Genomic DNA, 24427 nt, shown 5'->3' on the forward strand with positions numbered 1-24427 from the left:
CTTCTCCCACCTTTCCTAAGGAACTTTCACCCAGAGTCACGTGCAGGACAAGCTGCCCCCAGCGGGCCATGTGCATAGTTGGCTTGGGGGGCCCAAGGGGCCTCACACAGTGGTGAGAGGAGGTTGCCCGAGGACTCTCACCAATCAAACGGCCACACCGAGAACCCTGGACACAGTGACTTGCGGAATTCCAAATTCTGCCTCAGGCATTTATGCAGTGCCCACCTAGACAGGGATCAGGCATCTCTAGGCTACGAAAGCCCTTCCAGTGCCAGGAAACACGTATTTCCACTTTAGATGGCACTACACGTTATCCATATTATTATTATTGTTTTGTTACTGGCGATAGAACTGAGGACCCCAAACTTACCAGACAGGGGCTGTGCTGCTGAGCTATATCCTCAGCCCCCACGATGGGAAAATACGGTAATTTTCCTATTTCATGTTATTTACAAAGAACAAAAACAACAAAAAATACTCGGTTTTGCTCTAGCGCACATAGGTTCCGCCCTGAGACCTGAGAAAGGGGCTGCTAGGCCACGACGGGAATGGAGACTCTGCTGAGTGTCACGCTGGTGCAGGCCGGGTGAGCACAGAACCTGGCCTGACCCGAGGGCAGGCGCAGCCCTGTCCTTGGGGGCTCATTAGACTGCAGTACACAATGTAGTGGACCTTGTCATCATAATTTATGGGTAAAAGAATCCAAGTCTGTTTCAAAAGAGTTTCAAAAGAAAGACCTGTAGGGAGGCCTTCCAAGCTTTAAGACAATGGTTTCACTTCAGGGAGTTTCTAGCATCAGAATTGTCCCTGGAGGTGGCTGTCAGGCTCCTTCCTCTCCTCCTGCACACAGCTCTAGGGGCCCGGGGAGGGAGCCCAGATCCCATGCCCCACCTGCATCTCAGGAGCCATGGCCTTTTCTGCGGCCTGAAATCCTCACCCAGCCAAAGGGAAAGGGATGGAGAGAGAGAGAGAGAGCTCATCTCACCCTGCAGCCTAACCTGCACCATGCAGTCCCCACATGGCCCCCGGATCACCTCCCTGATCATCAGTCATCTCTGTAACAGGGTTGGGGGGAGCAGATGGCTGTCTCTCCTCTAACCCTGTCCCTCCTACCTCCCAGCCCCGCAGTGCCAAGAGCCGCATCCTCCTGGGTTGCAGGAGACCATCTGCAGAGCCCCAGCCCTGCTGAAAGCCCCTCGGCCACAGCTTCCTCAGGAAAAGCCAGCCCTGAGTTCTGTGCATGACCCCTTGTCTTCAGCCATACAGATCCCTGGACAAGCAGCAGCTCAGGATCTCTATGCGTAACTACGTCAAGCGGTGGCCTCTGTGGGGCTATCCCGTTTGTCACAGGAGGCTATCTGAGCTGCACTCCTCTGTTTGTATCGGGTGAAACACACAGCTTATACAAACCAACCCAGAAGTTCACAAGGGGGCAAGTCCAACTGTCCTTTAAGGATGACAGCTTGCATGCCATCCTGTTCCTCGAGGCTCTGTATCTGATCACAGGAAGCCACCGGGGAGCACAGGAAGCAGAGGCTCAGGTGAAACAGCTGATCTCCCTCGAGTGACTTCCCATCAAAAGCCTAGGTGGTGTGGACTAATTCCCAATCGGTACAGCAACAGGGTGACAAGGGGCAGGTGTCTACATTCCACAAAGGTATAATGTTAAGGTTTCAGGATTTTCAGTGAAGTTAGCATTTGTTAGCCTATTTAGAAGAGATGCTGAGGAAAAAATAAAACGTTAATAAAATATACTGGTTATATATAATGGCACACTGAGGAGGGTTATCTCGGTGTATTCTTGGTATTTCCAGGCCTTCTGTAACAGCAGTGCGCGGGTTTTGAAATGGAAAGCTGTGGTCTTTAACTGTAGATAATACAAGGTTAATGCCCTGCAAGCAAGTGCCAACCAGGGCTAATGCTTTCAAACATTTTTAAATAAAGTTTACATTTATGAAGTTCATCAGTGTGTTGTTCTGTAAAAACCACCAACACCAAGACGCCCGCCACCACCCAGGACAGAGCCCCGAGCCCATGTGTGCGGTACCTGCTGCCTTGCGAGCGAGGTCCAGGGCCCAGGGCGGCTTTGGCGCAGGGGCGCCCTCACAGCCTGGTGCACGCTGGGGCAGCAGGGCGGAGCGGGCGCTGGCCGGGCGGCACTTAGAGAGCCCTGCAACCCAAACAGAGAAGACGGCCATGCAGCTTTCCTTCCTGAAAGCAGGAAACGTTCTGACAGGTGTTTCTAACTTCGCCACAGCAGAAACAGCTGCATGGCAGCATGCTGGGCTCACGAGGGTCCCAGCTCAGTGGGGTCTGCTCACACCTGAGGGCGCCCGCTGGATCTCGCAGCATGCAGACCCCTCTGCTGCATTTCAGTTTTTACACTGAAGTAAAGCTTGCCTGCCCCCCCAAGCCCTGATGATGAATTCCATTATAAAATTACTGTGAAACAGATCAGAATCATTTCGGGTGCACAGAGGTGTTACCCGAGTAGCTGAATAGCCAGCGTGAAGGGGTCATCACACCCCTTGGCAGCCTGGCTAAGCCTGCTGGAGTTGGCCACGTCACCGCTCGGGTCACTTACAAAAGGCAACGGTTCACCACCTCCAGTCTCCAAATACTTCCAGGCCCACATTCAGCTGGAAGCCAGTCCCCCAGTCCTGCCAGCTCTTCTTAAGCTCACCAGATGGTAAAAACCAGTAAAGGCCCCACCAATTAAATGCAAGCAGCATGGCAACAAGCGAAACGCAAGGCCAGGTGGGTACTGGGAGCTGCAGCACAACGGCTGGGGTGAAACAGAGCAATGGAAGGGCACACTGGTCTGGGAAGGTCACAGGCCACCACCTGCTGGAACTCGGATTCGCAAGGAACACAGAGAAGACGAGGAAGAAAACTCACACTCACCAGAAAAAGCGCATTAAAAAGTAAACCTGAATTTATCGCTTTGCAGGTAATAAGAATTTTAAGTCATATTCCTGACAGCAGAAGTGTTATGATAGACAATAAAGATGATGACTGAGCATTAAGGAATGGATGTGAACTTTTAGATCTGAAAGAAGCTGTGTTATCACTTCCATAAAAATGCAAAAATCAAAAGCAAGGAAACCTATGGAACCATAAACCTACGCGGTGCACTAGAGGAGTCACAGAATGAAGGTAGGGAAAGGAGAAGCTGAGGCGGCCGTGAGGTGCGGGCGCAGGGAGGGGCAGGGACGGCCGAGCATGTGGGGTGTGGATGGGTGTGTGCATGCGTGTGCGCCTGGTCACACGGACGCAGGCTCACGGGGTCTCGCTACGCCGTTTCCTTCACAGGGCCACTCGAGTCTCAGGGAAAGCCTGACTGCTCTGAGCAGTCCCAGGACGCCGCCAGCTTGCAGGGCACGAGCTCCCCGGAAGCTCTAGGGTAACAGCGGCAGTCCCGGGCGTCCCATGCCATCAGCTTGGCTCCTCTCCTCTGAGGACACAGGGCAGCAGCGAGCGAGGGCCTGGTGTGAAGACGCTCAGTGCACAGCGCTGTTCCCAGCGTCTCTGGTGAGAAGCCTGGCGGGCCTGGGCCCAACCACGCTGACAGCTGCATGCAGAACCAGTGTGGCACGGGTGGTGCCCACTGCGGCGCCAGCCAGTTACTGTGAGCACAGTCTCCTCACCGAACAAGACCTCTAATACAATGTTTTATTCTGATGCTAAATCCACCACATGTGCACACACAAGGAACCTGGTAAAGTGGTTTTATAATGACAAATTCACAGCCAGAGATCTAGCTCCATGGCATAGCACTTGCCTGGCAAACGAAAGGTCCTAAGTTTGATTCCCAGTACCAAAAAAAAAAAAAAAAAAAGAAAGAAAAGAAAAGAAGACCTGGCACCTGTCTGTGGCCCCTCTGCAGGGCTGCAGCCTCTCCCCTCCCAACAACCCCCCAGCCCACCCTCCTACCTGGCGTGGACGGCCTCTCCAGCATGCTCAGGTGGTGGGAGATGAAGGCCTGGCTGTCATGTACGGTGTCCATGTCCACCTCCTCCTCATCCTGGGTGCTGGAGAACTGCAGCACATGAGACAAGAGAGGCACCGTCACCTCCCCGCCCTGCTCTGGGCCCAGGACACCTGCCCCAGGATCCTCCAAGGAGCAGCAGGGCCCATGGCGCAGCCTTGAGAGACCGACACACAGGCCCACTAAACCCTCCTGCATGGTAGGAAGGGCGAGCTGGGGGGCTGAGCAGAGAAGGACGGGTGAGCACGGGAGGCCAGCCACTGGCCGGAGCTGTCGGCAAGCACTGGGCCACCAACACCCACACCTGGCCGCCCGATGTCCTGCTAAGGAAGACGCACAGGGCTATTCCAGAGAGTTCCAAGGGATCCAGGCTGACTGGGTGACTGAATGGCTACCCTCATTCTCCAGCCCCCGCCCAGGCTCGGGGCTACCCCGACCTGCGCCAGCCTCCCCTGCCAGGGGCTGAACCGTAACAGGAAGCCTCCTCTGTAAGCTGCTCTCTCCCTAGATCAAGACAGACAGACTCCGGAAGACAGGCAGCTGGGATGCAGGCTGACATACAAACCAGAGCGAGCCCGCTGTGCGGATCAGAGCACGCCCGGGAGCTAACAGTTATCAGCTTCAGGCTTTCAAACTGCAGCCTCCTGCCTGCTGCCTTTAGCAGGAGGAGGAAAACACCTCTGTGGACTTCTGGAGCGGTGGCGGCGAGCCTTTCGAGCTTACACTGGTAACAAGCAGCCCTGTGGCCAAGCGTCGTAGGTTCGCCATCACTGTTCTAGAGCTTTTCCCAAAGAATGTGTCTTTTTATGTCATTTTCTCCTCTTAAATCTTGCAAGGTAAATGTGGATAAATTAACATATATGAGCTAGAATTACAAACACTGATTTTTACAGATTTAGAACTATTTATAAATTAGAAAGGACTCTGTAAATTAGACTGTTTCTATGTAAGCCTTTTTCTTTTTATCCAAACTTTAGGACATACTTTACATTTATGATAAATGGTTTCAGAAAACTTAGGTAAATAAGTAAATTTTAAAATGGCTATTAATTACTATAGAAAAACATGAGTTTTAAAAGCTTTAAAATACCAGAACTGCAAGGCAAATGACCTGGTCTACATATCGCTAGAAAGTAAAGCTGGATGTCTCGGAGACATTTTGTCATGATGAGAACAGTTTCTGGAAAACTTTCTTTAGAGTAAAATGGTGTCCTGCAATAGACATTCAGTACCCAGGGAAAGAGGGGGTTCTCTCCGCAGTGGGGAGCCTGGCCGACAACACCTTACCCACGGTCGGAACTCCCACCGGCGGTGAGCTACTGCAGGGACCAGAGTCTGCGGAGGCCCCACATCAGTGTCGTGGCAACCCTGCCCAACACACACACTCAGTCTGCTCAGAAGACAGCAGATGACCCGCGTGTGGGCCATCACGGGCAATCACTGGCACATTTACAGGACCAAGGTCACAAAAGGTGAAACTTGGGAAATCAGAGCGGAGGCGCCGTGGAAACAGGAGCCTGGCTGCCAGGTGGGTGCCTGACCTGCATCCCGGCATTTCGCAGAACAGCAGAAAAGCTGTGGAGCCCTAACAAGGAGCACAGATTCACTAACAGGGCTGGACTAGGGCTGCTGCCTGGTGTGCCTTAACCAGAGGCTCTGCGGTCATGAAAGTTACCCTGGGAAAAGCTGGAGGCGGGCTCAAGGAACACGGAATTCTCGGTGCAAGTTTTCTGTACCCAGTTATTTCAAAGTAAAAGTATGAAACAAAATAAGTGTCCTGCAAGTCTTTCTACAAAAGGCCTCCCCATTTCATGGTGCTTTCCAAGGAGGGCAAAGCTTTTCTGCAAGGAAGCTCAGAACGTAAACCTGGAAGCGTACTGCGCTCTCCCCGCTGTGGACGTGGTGCGCATTCGCTGCTGTCTGCTTTTATTCATTTCCCTCCAGCAGGCAGCAGCAGCCCCGGCTGTGTCTGGAGCCCAGATAGGGCTGCAGGGAGGGGTTAAAGAGGAGACAGGCCAGGATGCAGGGGTCACCAATTCTGTGCTCCAGTCAGACCAGGAAGCCATCTGGGAGTGAGCCGGCCGGCAACCAGGCCTCCACCAGGTCAGAGGGTGGGAGGGCACAGAAACTGCCTGCCCTGCAGAGCAGTCCCTGAGGTGGTTCCAGAAGCCTACTGCGCCCGTGGGGCCGGGGCTGGAGCCGGGGCAAGGGACCAGGACCAGGACCAGGACCCGGGGTCCACACAGCTCTTACCGGATGCGGAAACCCAGCCAGCGGGGCATGGCTGCCCGGGTTGCTGGTGGCTTCCTGGCTGCCCGCCACGGCCTCTGGAATTATGGTCGGGTTCAGCACGGCCTTCTTCTCCTTCAGGTTGAGCACCAGCCCAAGCTCCGGCAGGGGCAGGCAGGAGGGCCGGCTGAGGCCGAAGAGCGTGAAGTACAGGTCCACAGCACCGCAGCGCAGCCGCCAGTCGTGTGAGGTACCTGGGGGCAGGTGGAGAGATCCAGTCACCACCCGGCCGGCTCCTAGGAGAGCTGTCCGGCCCTGGACCTCCCTGAGCCTCTCCACACCTAGTCCCTGCCCTTGTCCTCTTTCTTCTCTGCACACGGCCACCTATCAGGAAGCAGTATGGCACAGGCCTTTGTGCTCTCCTGCCTCAGCCTCGGGTCTCAGATCCCGAGGACAGCATACACCTCCTCCTCCCGGCCCCAGTGTAGAGGCAGGACTGCCCAGCTGGGACAGGACAAGGCCCCATCTGTCCCTGCGCGCATGTGCATGCGACTCGGAACCTGGGCTTCCTGGAGAGGGAAGCGTGTCCTTGACTTCCACGGTGTGTGGCCGCACTGCACATACATCTTTATATCAGAAATGAGCCCGCCACAGCGAGACCACAGGAGAGGAGCGGGCAGCCCGGTCCCAGAACCATGCCGCCACCCCGCACTACGACAAGACGTTAGGAAAGGAAAGTCGCATGGCGAGTGACAGCTGGGCTAAGACAGTGGACGCCCCATCTGTCACCGAGGGGCTTCCCAGCCGAACGGTGAGAGGGGAGCAGCCCTGGCCAGCAGCGGCCCAGGCGCCGAGGGAAATGGTGATTTTCTGAAATAAAACTAGTATCAACACGCAGATCCACGTTTCCTTCTCTTCAGCCACCTGGAGACCTTTCCTATTCTTTGTGTCCGCACTGCCCAGGGGAGCAGGGCAGGGTGTGTAGTAAATGTCCTCGTGCCCTCTGCTGAGAGGCAGTGACAGCCACCTGCACAAGGCCTAAGGCACACTCAGCCCCTAAATGCTACCGAACTGCAAGTCTGCTGCGCTGTGTAACTGTAAACAGCTCACAGTCTCACAGTCTCACCAGAATTCATGAGTTTCCAGAGCTGGTCTACCAGGGCTTCGTTGCACAGCGGAGACTCCATGTTCTTTGTAAACGGCGGGTTCCTGGTCAGCATGTTGAGAATTTTATGCCTGGAGGAGCAAGACACGAAGGCACTTGCACTCCCTGCTGATGGACAGCAAGTGACCACAGAGAAGGGGTGAAGAACACACACACATGCACACGCACACGCACACACACAGAGTATCAGCCACACAAACAGTTACGTCATCTGTAAGAAACGGGTGGAACAGGACAGCAGGATTGGTGACATAAGTCAGGCTCAGAGGGACCAGTGTCCCATGCTTTACGGTGAGGACTCTTAGAAGGAGAGGGATGGGAGAGTCGACCCCGATGCTAGGGAAGGGACGGGGAGGGTGGGCACGTGCGCAAGGGGCGCAGCACAGCGGTGAGCTTTCCAAAACGTGCCACCCTCACATATGGAAACAACGTATGGAAACCTGCTGTCCGGTAAACTCAACGTGTACTAACAAAACACACACTGAAAGCAAAAGGACCACTACACAGGCTGTCTAAAGCCTGACTACGGAATCCTAACCAATCTTTACCATCCTACTTGCTACAGGATACTCTACTCTCCTTAGGTATGCACCCCTCACCAAAAACCTTAAATATCAGGGAAAAGTATCTCCTGTAGACCTATGTCCATCAACAGACAAGGATAAAGAAAATGTGGTATTTACATACCATGGAGCACTACTCTGCCGTAAAAAGCATCAACCTGAGTCCTCTGAAGGAAAATAGGTGCACCCTGATTCCGCCAGGTGACATCACTCAGACGTGGGCGGCTACACATCACGTCGTTTCTCTTGTATGTGTAACTGAAAGCATAACTAATTTAACTAATTTAAAGTTCAAAATGAAAGATACAGGAAACAAAATGAAAGATACAGATGGGAAGAGGATCCAGGGCTGGGGGAAGAGAGAGCAGGGAGAAGGAAACAAAAGGTTCCCACCGCCACACGTCTGTGAGTTTCCCACAACAACGCATGCACTGCGTGTCACACGCACACTAAGGAAACCTACAGCGGCAAAAGCAGCCAAGGGCCCTTCTTTCCGGCAAGAGTCAAGTTACTGAGCGAACACACACACACACACACACACACACACACACACACGGGATGCTCACACTCAGCCTCAGGAGAGCCGCAGACACACAGACCTGGGCCCGGGGCCAGGGCAAGCCCTGCGGAGCCACGCTCACCTCCCATGTGGGAAGAGTGATTCCTGGCACCCACAATTCGCTTTCTCTGCTCCTGACTCTGAAGTTTTACCCCAAAATCCTTCCAAGTTTTATCTAACTCTATCGAAGTTTACACACTAGTAATTCTGACACAAACAGAAAATCAACAGGAACAACTATCAACTTTTAAATTTTTATTTAAATTTAAGGGCTAGAAAAATAAATGCCTGGAAGCCAGGCTTGGTGTTCACACCTATTAACACCAGCATTCAGGAGGTTGAGGCAGAAGGATCACCAAGAGTTGGAGACCAGCCTGGACTACATAATGAGACATGGTCTCAAAACAACAAATCCAAAACAAACAAACAAACACAAACGCAAAACAACAAAGACCCAAAATAAACGCTTGTATTTGGGGCAGGAAAAGGAAATGGCTCTGATTTTAAGAAAGATAGAAACTTCCAGTTATGTCTTTAAGAAGTATATTCAATTAATACAACCAAATACAGCCTCCCTATAGGATGGTTATTTAATTATTTTTTTAAAAAGAGTAACACTGTGCATAAAAAGGAGACGGTTCCCATTCAAAATACAAAAACAAACAAAACAGTTCCAGGACCCTAAAAACATACCGACAGAGCCACCACCGCATGTTAACTCTCCTACCCTGCCACCATTTGATGTCAATGGAAACTTTTTTCAATGTGGAATTTTTATAACTGTGTCTATTAAGTACACGCCAAATGATGCTTAAGCTGAGAAGTTCCTTAACAGTGATCTGCACGAACTGCACCAGCCATGAGAAATATCCAAACCCTAACCATGGAATGCACCTCTGACAGATTTTCGGCTCAGGCTGTAGGTGACCGGCTCCTGACATCGGAATGAACCATGGCAAGGGCACCACAGCATTTCCAAGGCAGTCACGTAGGTTACACCGCTTATAATCACAGTACTAATCACTCACTACGAAATTATGACAATCTGCTAAAACTTAGAAACAGGCCTCACATACATGACTTTCAAAACACGAACTCTGGAACGTGCTGCTCATGTAAACCGAAAGCAAATAAATCCACACGGCCCCTTCCTGCCTGCAGACAGCACCAGGCACAGGCCGTGCCCTTCCATCAAGCAGCCTCGTGTCCTGCATGTGTCTATCTGCTTTGAAAACAACTCAGACCAGGAGTCAAGAAATCTTAACAACAAAACTTTGTACAACAAAGTATTTTTATGACACACAGCGCTTGACACTGTGAAACGCAAGGCCACCTCACGGAGAGCTCGCTGCGGGAATCCAGCTGAGCCGGAATCCAGCTGAGCATCTGTGGGCTCAGACCCTGCACCCTGAGCCTGGGGGAGGCTGGAGGCCGGCGGAGCTCACGTCCTTACAGCAGCATTTGCCGACTGACGTGTACACCTGAGCACGTGCTGGGGTCTCCGGGCCAACCCTTGTTCCTAACTGAAATAGCTACCAACTTCCCTTCATCTGTACATGGCTTCTCTAGGCCAGGTGTGGCGACCCACGTCTACAACAACTCTGGAGGCCGAGGCAGGAGGACTGTGAGCTGAGACCCAGCCTGGGCAATATAGGGAGACTGTCTCAAAAGAAAAAAATTTCTTTCACAAAGTCACAACATTACACCAAATGAAAATCTGCCCATTATGGACAAAGAAAGGAAGACACAGAAATGATAAATTTAATTCTACCAGAATACCTTATAAATATTCTACTTTGTGCCAGGCGGTGGCACTCACCTATAATCCCACCACTTGGGAGGCAGGAAGATCACTGCGAGTTCAACAGTAAGTTCAAGGCCTGACTACATATTGAGACACTGTCTCAAAAAACAAACGTAAGAAAAAGACTGGGATTTTTAAAAAATTTCCAAAATTTTAGTACTTTCAAAATAATCTGAAGTCTCAGGAGGCTGGGGATCTAATTCAGTGGTACAAGCACCTGCCTGGCAAGCACAAGGTCCCGAGTTCAATTCCCAGTACCAAACAAACAAACAGACAAGTGAAGTCAAGTACTAGAGGCTTCATAATTTGGAATAAATAAGGGACTACGTGCTTCATTACAAACTGTTACACAAGTTTCCCTTTAAATTATGAAAGAAAGCATATTTAAAATTACAGAAAAGAAACTGCTTATTAACAACATACTTTGAAAGTGTTTTTTCAAAGACAAATTACATTTTTAGAAGCATTGAAGAGAGCACATGAACAGGCGAGGCACAGCCGAGGCGAGCCTGGGCACCTGCCCAGACCTCGATGGACCCGCACGGAACTCAGAAAGCGCTGAGGGCGTAGCTCAGGGGCAAGCCCGCGCCCGGGCGCACTGTGCAGTTCAACAGGAAGGCGAAGGACAGGAATGAGCCACCAGCGTCCACGCACAGCTCTCACGGGGACACTCACCGCACATAGGGCACGGGGTCGCTCTGAATCATGCTCAGCAGCCACTGCAGCTCCTCGTAACTTCTGTCCACTGCAAAGACAACGGGGGACACGCACGTGTGGTCAGAGTGACCGCCAGCACCAAGCGCACTCGAGGGCTCAGGCTGGCTGGGCCTCCACCCAGCGTCACATGAGATCGCTCGGAGACGCTGGACCCCAGCAGTCGGCCACCAGACCCGGCCACCAGCCGGAGGTGGGCTGGCCCTGCCTACGTGGTTTCTTCATTTACACCAAACAGCAGTCTTAATTTTTCAGTGTAACATAAAGGGTGCTAGGACTATAGGGACATAAACGGACTCACTTTACCTATGCAGTGACACTGTTTCTATAATTTGAAGAGATTTATGAAATTTTATTACAGTTTTCACTTCTTTCTGTTCCTAAATCCAATATTTAAATTTTAAATTGAACACATAATGAAGTCCTGGTTTATGGTTCACACTTAGACTCCGTCCTATGAAATTATACCTCTTCGCATCCTTCTGGAATCATAATATTAGTACTTATTTCCTCCTAACAGTACCAACTCACAAATCTTCCCGAGACGCTGAATGTCATTCACCCCTCGTGGGAAAGTGGGCTGGGGATGCTGGCACACTCAGTGCCTCCCAGGACTTTTGGGACACCTGCAGTTCCAGCACCCTCAGGCCACAAGTCTGAGGCCAACAAGGCCTGCCTGGACTACAGAACAAGACCCTGTTGATTTCAAACTGGTTAAACAGCAAAACAGAAAGGTAGACTAATACACAGTTACAATGTTCTTCCTGCAAAGAATTCATTATTCAACAGATTGCTATTTCTACCATTATCTCTTACATGAAAGCATATTTTAACCAGCAAAAAAAAAGAACACACATCAGTTGTGACCTGAGCCCGAGCTATGTGTCACGAAACACACTGTAACACTTTCTCCACTATCAGACTACACAGATTTCTACTGAAATTTATCAAAGTCACAAATAAGTACTGACACCCGTGCTGAACACGTGGCGGTGAACCAGCGTCCACTGAAGAGTCCCTGCCCCTTCCTTTCTTTCCAGTCAGACAAGCAGCTTAGCGAACCTTTGCCTCCACAGGCTTCTGTGGTTGTGGTGCTGGAACTAGAGATGCAGGCTACATCCGTGTATTTCTTTTATTTGTGAAACATGGCTAAGGTCAACAGTGGGCCTAACGAGCGCGAAAGCCCAGCCTGCCCTGTCACAGGGCCACCAGCTCCATGCCCGGCCTGCGTGTGCGAGACCGCGGCGCTGGGGCACACTTCCCCCACCACGGCTGTCCCGTCACAGCCTGCCAGGACCTCCGGCCAGGGCTACAGGGCCAGCCACTGCGCGCGTCCTGGGCCTCCCTGTAAGTTCAAAGGCCCTGGGCCACTCTTCTCCCCTGCGCAGCCCAACACCCCTTGGCCACCCTGACAAACTACAGTTCCACCCACTCTGTTCCCTGTGCATCATTTCAAGGATTATTGTGTTTCTTCCCTATGGCTTTGCTCTTCATACACTTTCCCACATTATGAAAGTGCTTTTAAGGTGTTGCTATGGTTGACACATTGTGTCAACGTGAGACCTTTAGGAGTCTAACTGAGGACTCAGCAGGGAGCCAGGGTCCTTACTTGGTAAACACCCTCAGCCTGTGCAAGAGGAGGGCAGGGAGATTTTGTGAGTGCTACACCTGCCCTGGAGGGGGAAGGGGTGACCTGTGTGCAATATAAGGGGGAGAAGGCTTGTCTCCTTCCTCCCTCTGCCCACCCTTTTGCTCTGGCTGCTTCTGCTGGCTGCTGCCCTGAAGTGCTGCCCCAGTGCCTTGGAGCCAGCAGAGTATGGACTGAAACCTCCACAGTGAGCTGAATAAACCTTTCCTTCCTTCATTTTGGGGTGCCTGGTATTTTGTCCCAGAAAGGAGAGAAAAGTAACATGTATATTACTCTTTCAGTCATTTTTTGGCCTGCATTCATGTTTTTCACACTTTATAACACCTTGCCTAACTTCCCTATCAAAGTTCTTGCTCTATGTCCAGACACAAATTGTTGCATAGGTTTAAGATGTTTAGAAACTTTCCAGAAATCTCCATTTCTTCTTCTTTTTGTTTTTGGATTTTTATTGGCGGGGGTCTTGCTATACATAGTCAGGCTGGCCTTGAACGCACTATGTAGCCCTGGCTGGCCTCAAACTCCTGGCCATCCTCCAGCCTCAGCCTCCTGAGTGCTGGGATGACAGATGTGACCACCACACCTGGCAAAAAATCTTCCATTTTTCAAAATAGCATGAAATTAAACCTACTGAGTAACACAGTTGATCAAAAAACACAGTGAATATTTAGAGTTTAACTTTGTCACAGTAGACTTCTGGGAGAACATGGCGGACAGATAGCAGCAGCTACGGAGGCTCTCTGAAAGACTCGGCTTAGTAATCAGGAATGGTGCGGAGTAAGGAGTCATAAGCAGGTGGAGATAAGCTCTGCTGACCCAGGAACGAACTGGGCTGAGAGAAACCAACTTGGAATGCAGTCCTGGTGCTAGAACAGGAACAGAGGGGCCTCAGGGTGGAGACTGGAGCCCACGCCATTGGAAGCCGCGATTTGGGTTTCCCGCCGCGCGGCGGTTGCGTCTACATCGGCTCGGCAGGGAGAGAGACACGCGGAAGCTCTGAGAATGGGAATTGGCGAACCGAGTTGAAAACAGGACAGGCGGGGAGCTGTGCATTGACTTGCGGAGAGGTGAGTGAGAGAAACTGACACTCTTCCACAGTTTGACTCCAGCGGAGGACATTCTGGGACTGGGCAGACTTGCGGGAGCGGGGCGCTGCAGCGACTTCAGCCACGTATCCCCCTCTCAAGCGGGATTGGTGAGAAGTGCCTAGCCTACATGACGCTGCTAGCGGAGACCCAGTAGGCTGGCACAACCCAGATCCCAGAGCCTGAGGGTGGCCTGGAGAGGCGGGCCCCGCGTAGGCTGCCTGGTCTACAACTTCCTGGTGTGCTGCGGTGGGTGGGAACACCTAGCCGGCACAATTCGATCAGGCTGTGGCTGACAGGGAGGGAAGCTGAGCCTCCTGTAAGAGCTTGCATATATAAGGAACAAAGAATATGGGAAGAGGCAGCAACAAGAAAGGCTCCTCGGCCCCCAATCCTGAGAAACAGGCAATAGCGGACACAGCACCAATAGACTTAAAGCGCCATCTAGAGAGCCTCATAGATCAGTTCAGGAATGAAGTTATTAATGACCTGAAGCTAGAAGTAAGCAGAATAGTTAGAGAAATGCTAAGCACCACCCAAGAAAAAACAGATGGTGGAATGGAAGAACAGAAAAAGAGGGGAGAATTGTTAGATGGAGAAAATAGAGAAAGCATAGAATACGTGAAGCAGGTTCAAAGGGACTACCAGGAAACTAAAAACTCTTATCGAAAACTGGCATAACAGCTTGAAAGAAACTAAGGACAGACTATCTGAACTGGAGGGCAGATTTGTAATATGGGAGAACGAAATGAAAAACTTCTTAAAAGTAACAAAGAAACAAGTAGCAATAATACAAAGACTAGAAGATGATAAGAGGATCCATAACTTAACAATTAAGAACGTAAAAGAAGAAGTAGGGACACAAACAAATGAACTACAAAAGCTACTCACAGAAATAATCCAGGAAAATTTTCCTAATTTAGCAAAAGGTAAAGATACTCAGATGTATGAGGCATACAGGACCCCAGCCACCTACAACCAGAGCAACACCCAGGCAAATAATAATAAAAATTCCAGAAATTCAATACAAGAACAGAATATTAAAAGCTGTCAGAGACAAGAAACAGACCACTTACAAGGGAACACCCATCAGAATTACAGCAGATTTCTCTGCACAAACCATCAAATCACGAAGAGCATGGGGGGAAATAATTCAAGCTTTGAAAGATAATAATCTCCAGCCAAGATTGATATATCCTGCACAACTGTCCCTGGAAATTGATGGAAAAACAAGGTGCTTCCAGGATAAAGAGGAACTGGGGGAATTTGCAACCACCAATTCAACTCTACAGAGAATACTGCAGGATATTCTAAAAAAGAAAAATACAAAGAATCCAGAAATAGTGGCGGGGAGGCCACAATGAATGGAGCAGAGAACAAAATGAAGAAGACAAACTGACAACTAATGACAGAAAAAGAGCTCAACAGAAATGAGGCAGAGAAGATTGGATGATAGGAACAGCTATTTTGGAGAAAATGACGTCTTAATAGGTAATACTGATTTAGTATCATCTTGTTTTGAAGTCTCATTAAGCTTTTGTTCTTCTGTCTCCATTGGTCTAAACAGGTTGTATCTTATTGGATTTTATTATGTACGATAGTATAAGCAAAAACTTTTAAAGACAAGGAGATTATACAGAAACCATTGATCATTTTCTGTTAGTTGGTTCTAAATACCCTGTAATGCTGTCATTCTCTTAAATGGTTTTACATTGTTTTGATATATTTGATGCTATAGTATACGAAGTTGTACTCAAGGATTTCAAGGAAAGAGACAATATGGTCACTACTTTTATGTCAGGATTATCTTGTGGTGAAACACTATTCTGCTTAAATGGTTATGTTTTGATCTGCGCTGTTTTGCTGTTATGCCCTCTTTTATCTCAATCTCCACTCCATTATTTACTTTTTTATTTTCATCCTTTTAATTAAGGGAAAAATAAATAAAAATAGCAGGATATATTATAGTAACCCACTTTGACTTCCCATTATCTTGATTTAAAGCCCTGTATTACTCTCACCATCTTGTTTTTGACTGATGTCGCCCTATTCTGTTTTGCTTGATAGTACCAGGTTCGAACGTTTAGGCAACAGCTGTGAAGATAGTGAGATTCATTATGACGCCCATTCTGGTTGACTATTATCTACTTTTGAAGACCTATAATGTCTCCAATGTTTTGGTTTTGTCGGTTTTGTTCTTTACTGTTTTGTTCAATTTTATTATAACTGATGATATAGGCAATTCTATTAGAGATAGCGGGAGGCATTAGGGTAACCATTGTTGATCACCTTGTATTATGCTTTTACATTATCTATTATGTCCACCCTTTTGATTTGATTGACTCTGTTCTGTTATGTCACATTTGGTTCTACTCCCTTCCAAAAAAGTAATAAGAACTGTGGGACCAACAAAACCCAAAATGTGTAATTGTCGTACAAAAGAGAGGAAAAGAAAGTGCTCTAAACGATATAACTGCATGTATATTTAAGTGTATAAGATAGAAAATGATATTACTGAGTTTTGTTGGATCATTGAACAGAACTGTTTGCAGTCTCACTGTTGGAATGTCCACTTTACATGCTATAATTCTGTGACTTGAACAATTATTTTTAAGATGACAATATGTACTCCATTAACTAGTGATTTCCTACTGTTTATTTTTTTTCTGTAAATCTGTATAACTTGTACACTTTCTCTTTTTTTTCTTAAATAAAATTAAAAAAAAAAAACAAAAAACTTTGTCACAGTAAAAGGCCGTTACTATGCAGCGCCTCAGAACGCCCTCACCTCTGTACCCTTCCCGCACCGTCCCCCCCACTCCCTGACGCAGCACGCAGCGCCTCAGAACACCCTCACCTCTGTACCCTCCCCGCACTGTCCCCCCACTCCCTGACGCAGCACGCAGCGCCTCAGAACGCCCTCACCTCTGTACCCTCCCCGCACCGTCCCCACACTCTCACGCAGCTCCGGAGTCCTCCCCTGCCTTTGGCTGTGCTGCGGCGGCTGCCTGCTGCCATCAACTCCTACCCTTTACGGCTGTCCTGGTGTAGACCTCAAATGTCCCCCCAGATTCTTGCGTGTGGAGGGAACTGAAGAGTGGGGGAGCCACAGCTGACGTCCTGTTAGCAGGAGCCCCGAGGTGTCGCGCTTGTCCCTGGCTCCTGTCCCACCCCGTTCCCTGTCCGCACGGGCTGGCCTCTGGATTCCTGTAGTGGGCAGCAGCTGGCCAGGGACGGAAACTGAGCAGAACCGAGCCTCTGCTCGGAGTCGTGGGTGCTGGGTATTTTGAAGCCACAGGACCAGGACTCAGCAGTGGTCCTGCTGGCTGGGGACAAGCCAGCAGCATCAGGTGCCGGGCCCGTGAGGAAGGGCTGAGGGCCTCGCACATCGCCTAGCGACGGCAGTCACGGAACAGGACTCCAGGGCTGCCCTGCCCAGGGACACAACTCTGGGACATGTGCATGTGGGCCGGGGCACTGCAGTCACCAACTGTAACCAATTTTCTCTTACACTCCCAGCGTGCTTCTGATCCGCCCTTGATGTCTCCCCTAAAGGCCAGTGAGATGCACGATCTCATTCTTTTCCCCACTTATCACCTCCTACACTAATTCAACATTTACCGTAAATCTTCTCTAAACCAGTGAATTGAGAATTAAAAATTAAAATTCCTGGGTTGCATGTAGTATAAAACCCCAAAACTCAGGCTGGCTTTAAGAATGACTGCTTTCTACATGACACGCGTGTCCCCCTTTGAAGCACTACCTCTGGTATAATCAACCACCGCCTCCAGAGCTGCTATCCTGATGTCCACGAAGTGGCCGTACTCGGCGTATGATTTAAAAAGGGTGGGGTCGCTCGGCACGTGCCCGTTCTTCTGAAGGACGCGGATGGCTCTCAAGCAACTAGTGAGAAAGAAATATAAGTTGACTATTTTTGCTGATGTGTCATGAAGCAAATTTGTTTCCCAGGTACGATAGATACATTTCTCACAGTAAATTAAAAAGTAAACCTATACTCAATTCTGTGACAATAAATTTCACAATGGTGGTAGCAGCTCATAAGTAAATTTTAAAAGCTGTTAAAAGAAAACTAACTTTAAGAGTTGGGCATATAGCTCAGCGGCACAGAGCATGCCTCGCAAGCACATGGTCGTGAATTTGATTTCCAATACCACAAGAAAAAAGAAGAAGAAAAAAAGAACTGCTGAAAAGAAAACAAATTTTAAAATGCCTGAAAACTCAAACTTCCATGGACCATAACAGACGTAAATAAATATATATATTTTCTGCAAAAATTTTAGAAGTTTATTCAGTACATATATGGAAAGTTAAAACTGTTTATAATGTTTCAATCAGTAATCAATGTCTAGCAAACTCAAGGTAAGCAGAATTATTTTATACCCATATGCAAAGAAGCTGGTTTGCTAGCCCTGAGAATAAGAGTGATTTACCACACCCAGTGGGAAAATGAGGCAGACATAAAGCAGAACACAAAGAGTTTCTGAGAAAGCACTTATGATAGAAACTCAATATAAAACTATGAGGTATAGGAGCTGGGGATTTAGCTCAGCGGCATAAGCGCCTGCCTTGCAAGCAGGCAGTCGTGAGTTCGATCCCTGGTACCGATAAAAACAAAAAAGACAAAAAAAAAAAAAAAAAAAAAAAAACTATGTAGTACAAGCTCAAGTAATTAGAAAGTTCTAAGCCTACAAAGTATGAAATTTAGAAGGATATTTCCTCCATAGTAGCAATTTACCTATGGATGACAGAATCAGAGAATTTTAATTTCCCCTTTAGTTTACTGTATTTCCCCTTTCAGTTTATCAAATTAGTGTACTTGATAGATACAAAAATATATACACTTGAAGGAAAAAGTTTACTGATACCTGACAGTGATGGTATGTCTATAGCTTGGAAGAAGCTTTTCCATATTCAAAAACCTTGTGATTTCTTCCAGAATTAGTCGCACATCCGGATTTAAGTTATCCAGAGTCCTAACTTCATTATTCACGCTGACAGCAGGCGTGACGGAGTTGGCCAGGGCATCAATCATTTCTGCGCGATAATAGTTGTCTGAAAACTAAAGCAAGAATACTTACAGGGAGATAAAGGAAGGCTGCTGGTGAACAGTGAGTAGAGTGTGTGTAACGAGCACCAGCTGACCCCTCACCAGAGGCAACACTAGCAGAGCTTTGCGTCAGTGCCATGTATACCTTAGCTCTAGGGGTTCCGTTTACAGAAAGACCGGGAACAGGTGGGCAGTACTTTCCAGTCTTGTATTTACTGACATGTGCAATACACGCATGTGAAACACTTTGTGGCAAACAAGCAGTACACTGACCGAAGTGGTCAGACTGGCCCCGAACTCCCACCCTGCGTGTCTCTGAGGTTCAGGGTGGATCTCCCCCACACCACCAGGCACATCGTCTGTCAGGGAGCTGAGGGCTGCACCAACGGCTGGCCTGGCTTTCCAGTTCGCAGGATCCATGGAAGTCACCAGCCAGGATGGCACTAGAAGACTCCAGGAGCACACAAACAAAAGCTCACAGAGTATCTGAATCTTAGGGAGGCCGATTCTCACAGCTCCTTTAATATAACACACACACAACTGTAAGAAAGCCTAACAAAGGACAGATGCTTCACTAAATAAAAAAATCAAATATCCAAAGAAATCATGGGAAAGTCAAATATCCAAAGCACCAGACAATCGGCTCTGAAGTGTTAGTAGCTCTGTATGATACAACGGAGGACTTCTTGAAGTAGGCTACACTGTTTAAAGACTGGTAACAGGAAAACTTCAAGGCACACGCCTGTAATGCCAGCACTATCGGAGGCTGAGGCAGGGAGACCCCGAGTTAAAGTCTGTCTCCAACTAAAGCAGTACCCTGATTGACGTGCTTTGAAGTTTTGTTGTAGTTTTTTTCTTCTTTTTATCTTTGAATAAAATGGATTGGGGGGGGGAGAAGTAATAAACGTAAAAGGCTGGGGCTGTAAAGGCCCCAGGTTCAAGCCCTAGAACTGCACACGCGCACACACACACACACACACACACACACACACACACACATTCTGAAGCAAACTAATGAGAAATACAACCAGCCGTACAGCCCTTGATAAAAATTTCCAGGAATTGCCTGGCAAGCATAAGTTTCATCCCTGGAACAAAAAGGAAAAAAAGTTTAAAAAGTGCCTGGGAACTATTCAGTGAGCCAACTAAGTACTGACACACATAGAATGTTAGATGAAATTCTGTTACAAGTTTCATATTGTGCTTTACTCTAACCTAGTGTTAAATTTATGAAAATATGAGTCACTTAAGCAAAACAAGAAAAAAGGAAACCAGCACGGGCTGAAATCCACCCTGTGAGTGTGCCTGCACATCTCAGCTGCTCACCGAGAAAAGCCGGCCAGTGAGAGGGGAGCAAAATCATCCCAGGGTCCTGTGTCCCCACGCACGAGGCACTGGGAGAGACCGCGGCCTGCAGAGCCCCTCACACGGGAGGCCAGGGCCTGCAGAACATGCAGGCCAGAGTCAGCTCACTGTGCAGGGCGCTTCAAGCAGAGCCACTGGAATTACCTCAGGTGAAGAGGGAAGAGCTGTCTTCTTGATTTGCGTATCAGTCACCACCTTCTGAGAAGGCCTGAGAGCCGCTTGTTCGCTATTGGAACGTTTTTACTAAACTTGCCATGACTTTGCGTTCTCCTGCTTGTGTCTATGCATGCTGTCCTGTCTGTCTGTCTGTCCGTCTGGAAAGGCCTCTCAGACTGGTCCTCTGTGCAAAGGGGACACCCGGTCCTCCTGACTGCTCACCCTCGGATGACCCAGGAGGCCTCGGTCCCCATGCGCAGCAGTGGCTTCTCACTTTTCAGACTGCCCTGTCAGACGAAGTCCTTGAAGACCCAGATCAGACTGACCGAAGGGTTACTCAGTGAATGTTTCATTAATAAACGAAGTTCCTGGAGACATCGCCTGTCTCTTTCTCCTGTTTAACCCCACGCACTGTCTAGTGTGGCAGAGTCTCAAACCACTTGCTCTCAGACTAGCAACAACTAGAATGCAGTAACTTTTGAAGCACAGCATCTGACTACTACTTGCTAAATAAATGAATAAAAAGTACAATGGTTCAAAAAAGTTCAACAACAAACACGTTACTTTTTTGTCTTTTGAGACAGGGTCTCTCTATGCAGTTCAGGCTGGCCTTGAGCTCACTTTGTAGTCCAGGCTGGTCTCAAACTCACAATGATCCTCCTGCCTCAGCCTCCCAAGTGCTAGGATTATAGACATGAGCCACCACGCCCGGCTAAACACGTTACTCTTAAGCGAGAAATGCTTACAAAAAATAATCGTTTCACGAAAGAAAACAAGATGGTAAACCACAGCCAGACCTCCCCATTTAATCTGATGCCTCCCCCACTTCACGAGGCTGAGAAACCCCTGAAAATGAATTCGACTTGCTTCACCCCTGGCTACTGCAGTAACCAAATTTGCCTGCCTCTGACTGTAGAAATTTCTAGTACCAAAGCTCGACAATAGCTACACAGACTAGGGAACCATTTGCTGCTGGTGGGCGGCGCCTGTGTGTGCCGGACCCCGCCTGGCCGTCACTGCTGTCTGCACAGAGAGCACCTCACCTTGTTCTTCCTGTTGTCATTGTACTTGATCAGGTCCAGAATAAACGTGAGCACCTCCTTGGGACAAAGGTTATGCACATCTCTTAATAAAGCCATCGCAACGGGCATAGTCTACAAAAAAGAGAAGAATTGGGCTTTTTAAAGCGCGTAGTCAACTTCTTCACTGCAGTTCTTGAGCCATACACAGTGGAGAGCCTGCTGGCAAGCGCGGAGGTCTGGAGAAGCCTCCCCAGCTTGACCTGCTCCCCGGGGTGTCCAGCTCCGAGCAGAACCCTGGGTGCACTGGAGCCCTGGGCCTGAGTCCTCACTTCTCAGGGCTGCACCAGGGAGGGACAAGGTCAGCAGCAGCCGACCCTGACTCTTCCCTCCACTACCTCGGCCGCAGGCACTGTGCCTCCTCACAGCTCTGCACTGGGGCTCGATGACATGGTGGCTGGGCCACGCAGGACCCGGGAGAGCCCTGGCCATCCTCGGAGCACTGATTCTCCCGCCACTCAGGCTGGGCCTGGGAGAAGCAGGACAGCCAGTGATCGGTGCTGCAGTGGCCTTCGCCCTTCCAAAGGCTCCCAGGCAACTTTCCCATGGAAGCAGCAGACACAGCAGCTGGGAGCGTGCTGGGCAGGGCCACGGGTGCAGACAGCTCAGTGCTCAGAACAAGGAGGGACCACAGCCCAGGCAGGGAGGGCACAGCGGGGTGGGTGGGGGGCTCTGTGGGAGCACACAGACAAGCCCTGCTCGCCCGAGGGGCAAGGCATCTACACGTCTATACCTCAGCGCCCTGGGAGCAATGGGCAGCGGGAGCGCTGGGTGCTGCAGCCCGAGTCTCACCGTGCTCAGCAGGACTACGGGTGCAGCACAAGAGCAAAACCAGCTTCACCCGCGCAACTGCCCTGGTCACACTTCATGCAGTCTGCTCTATTCCACCAGCAGGAAGTCTTCGGTTAGCTTCCTGACCGCTCAATGCCGAAGGGAACCCAGGAATGCAGAGGGACAGAACCACAAGCGCACACAAGAGGTGACAGACTCAAGCCCTCTGCCTGAGCATGTGTGGTGCAATCAAGCGCCAAGCGGGGAACCTGGCTTCTGGGGGCCTCGCCAAGCGCCTCCCTACACACCTAGGCCTTCGGCCATCACTTCTCGTGCCAGACCCCAGCTGGCGACCTCAGTGGCACATGATGCCAACCTTGGAGCCCATCGGCCCTGGCTGCTAACCTGCCTCTGGCCCGAGCCATGGAAAGAAAACACTGGGGTCGCTCTGCGCCCCCATCTGCACTGCAGGCATCGCCCTCCACTCTCCAGTGACTCCCTCCCACCCTACACATACTGCAAGCTTCTGAAACAAGGCAAACCCAAGCGTCCTGCTCTCAGTTCCCTTTATCGTCCAGTCTCCTTTTACATTCTTCCACTGCACACGAGAGCGCACAGGCCCTCCTGTGCCCAACAGGGCCTTCCTGTGCCCAACTGCAGCCTGCCGGTGGGGTGTGGGGCGTGGGGCTCACCGCCAGCCCCACACCCACCCCCTCCGCACACGGAGGCCAACCCCTCCACACCACAGCTTCCTAACTGCACCTAACTGCACCGTGGAAAGCTCTGCTGCTGCCACCAACGCAGGACTGCATGCACAACACCATGCACCGGCTCCCCGCACACCCAGCTCCCCACTGCAGTGCCCAGGACCGTGCTCGGCAGAGCCTGCACAGCAAAGTGCTGGGGAGGACGCCACACCCTCGGGACGATCGCAGTGATTATACCAGAGTAGAGCACCTACCGACCAAACAGCTGCCGAGTTTAAAGGACAGCGGCACCCTAACAAAAAACTCTACCAGGCAAGCAGAATAAAATGGGTTACACGGAAACTGAGAACACCAGAGAGCAACCGCACCTTTTGCAGAAAGTAGCTCTGGAAACTCATGAAGTTGTTGGTCTTCACGATGTTTGGGCAGGTCTTGCAGCAGAACATCCTGGTGAAGAGGGACTTCATGGCCGGGGGTCCCGTCCACGTGCTCACCATGGAATTGGCGATCTGCAAGTCAGCAGGACAGGAAGGGCTTTGCACTGCGGCCAAGGGTCAGGGGAGTAAAAGGGTCCCCAACAGCCCCCGCCACAGCCAGAGGGGTGAGCAAGACTCAGCCATTTCCCAGAATACACACACACACACACACACACACACACACACACACACACACACACACAAGCCCTCCCTAGCAGTTCCCATGGTTTCTGTTCTTCTGTGTTTAAAAAAAAAAAAAAAAATGTTTGTAAGAAAATGCTACTCTGAACAAGTCTGTCTTATCCATGAAGAGAGCTATAACCTTAAAATTTTAAATTTTTTCATGGAAATATCATTATTAATTTTAAGCAAGTTGTTTTAGTCTATCCAAGTAAAAACCAAGCCAACACATTATACTATTTGCATCTGTAAGAATATGTTATATTAAAAAAAATCAGATCTTGCAATTGGTAATTTTAGGATATACAAAAAGTATGAAAAAAGTTATTCAAATAACATTATATAAAGTTACACCTCTGCTAAGATTTTAGCACAAAAGAATCACAAAAATCTTTACAAGAAACAATGAAGTTGTATCCTGTAAAAAATCAGCGTATTTGCTCTCTAACATGTGAACACAGGTCAACTACTCATTATCATCAAAACCTAGCCAGTTGTGGTGCCCCTGTAACCAGGAGACAGAGGAGGGTCACCGTGACTTTGAGGCCATCTAGAGCCATGTGGCAAAACCCTGTCTCAAAAACTCCAGGCCAGGCAGACTGAACAACCTAAACCATTACAATCTGCCAAAAGGTAAGACTAAAGGATACAGCAGCTAGAAACAGGAGAGAGCCGCTAGGTGGGAATGAGCCTACGACCAGATGCGCTGCAAACACCTGGTAACTAGTATTTCTGGCCAATTTCCTGTCTGTGTTATTCTGGTTTCATTCGTTCCACCCTCAGACTTTTTTGCATCTAAGAAAAGATACTGAGTTTCTTCAATGAAGTAACTTTTCTAGAACTAGATTTATAGAGCCAATTATTCTAAAGTAC

The 24427-nt window shown here is 49.4% G+C and overlaps 1 protein-coding gene across 4 annotated transcripts in view; it reads right to left on the reverse strand.

Moving 5' to 3' along the window:
- Taf2 (TATA-box binding protein associated factor 2) overlaps window positions 1–24427 on the reverse strand; it is a 65197-nt gene that overhangs the window by 12118 nt on the left and 28652 nt on the right. For 3 of the 4 annotated variants that reach the window (XM_063257670.1, XM_063257668.1, XM_063257672.1), the window contains 9 exons: window positions 23267–23407; window positions 21385–21495; window positions 18639–18832; window positions 17516–17655; window positions 10984–11053; window positions 7344–7453; window positions 6242–6471; window positions 3934–4039; window positions 2048–2170 (listed from right to left, as the gene is read on the reverse strand). In XM_063257670.1, coding sequence (XP_063113740.1) covers window positions 2048–2170; window positions 3934–4039; window positions 6242–6471; window positions 7344–7453; window positions 10984–11053; window positions 17516–17655; window positions 18639–18832; window positions 21385–21495; window positions 23267–23407 — 1225 coding nt within the window. The remainder of the gene's footprint in view (window positions 1–2047; window positions 2171–3933; window positions 4040–6241; window positions 6472–7343; window positions 7454–10983; window positions 11054–17515; window positions 17656–18638; window positions 18833–21384; window positions 21496–23266; window positions 23408–24427) is intronic. The other variant, XM_063257671.1, reaches the window with a different exon arrangement.

The sequence above is a fragment of the Cavia porcellus genome, unplaced genomic scaffold, assembly GCF_034190915.1.
Source record: "Cavia porcellus strain 051 isolate PalLab524CR breed Dunkin Hartley unplaced genomic scaffold, mCavPor4.1 scaffold_10, whole genome shotgun sequence".
NCBI classification, from domain to species: domain Eukaryota; kingdom Metazoa; phylum Chordata; class Mammalia; order Rodentia; family Caviidae; genus Cavia; species Cavia porcellus.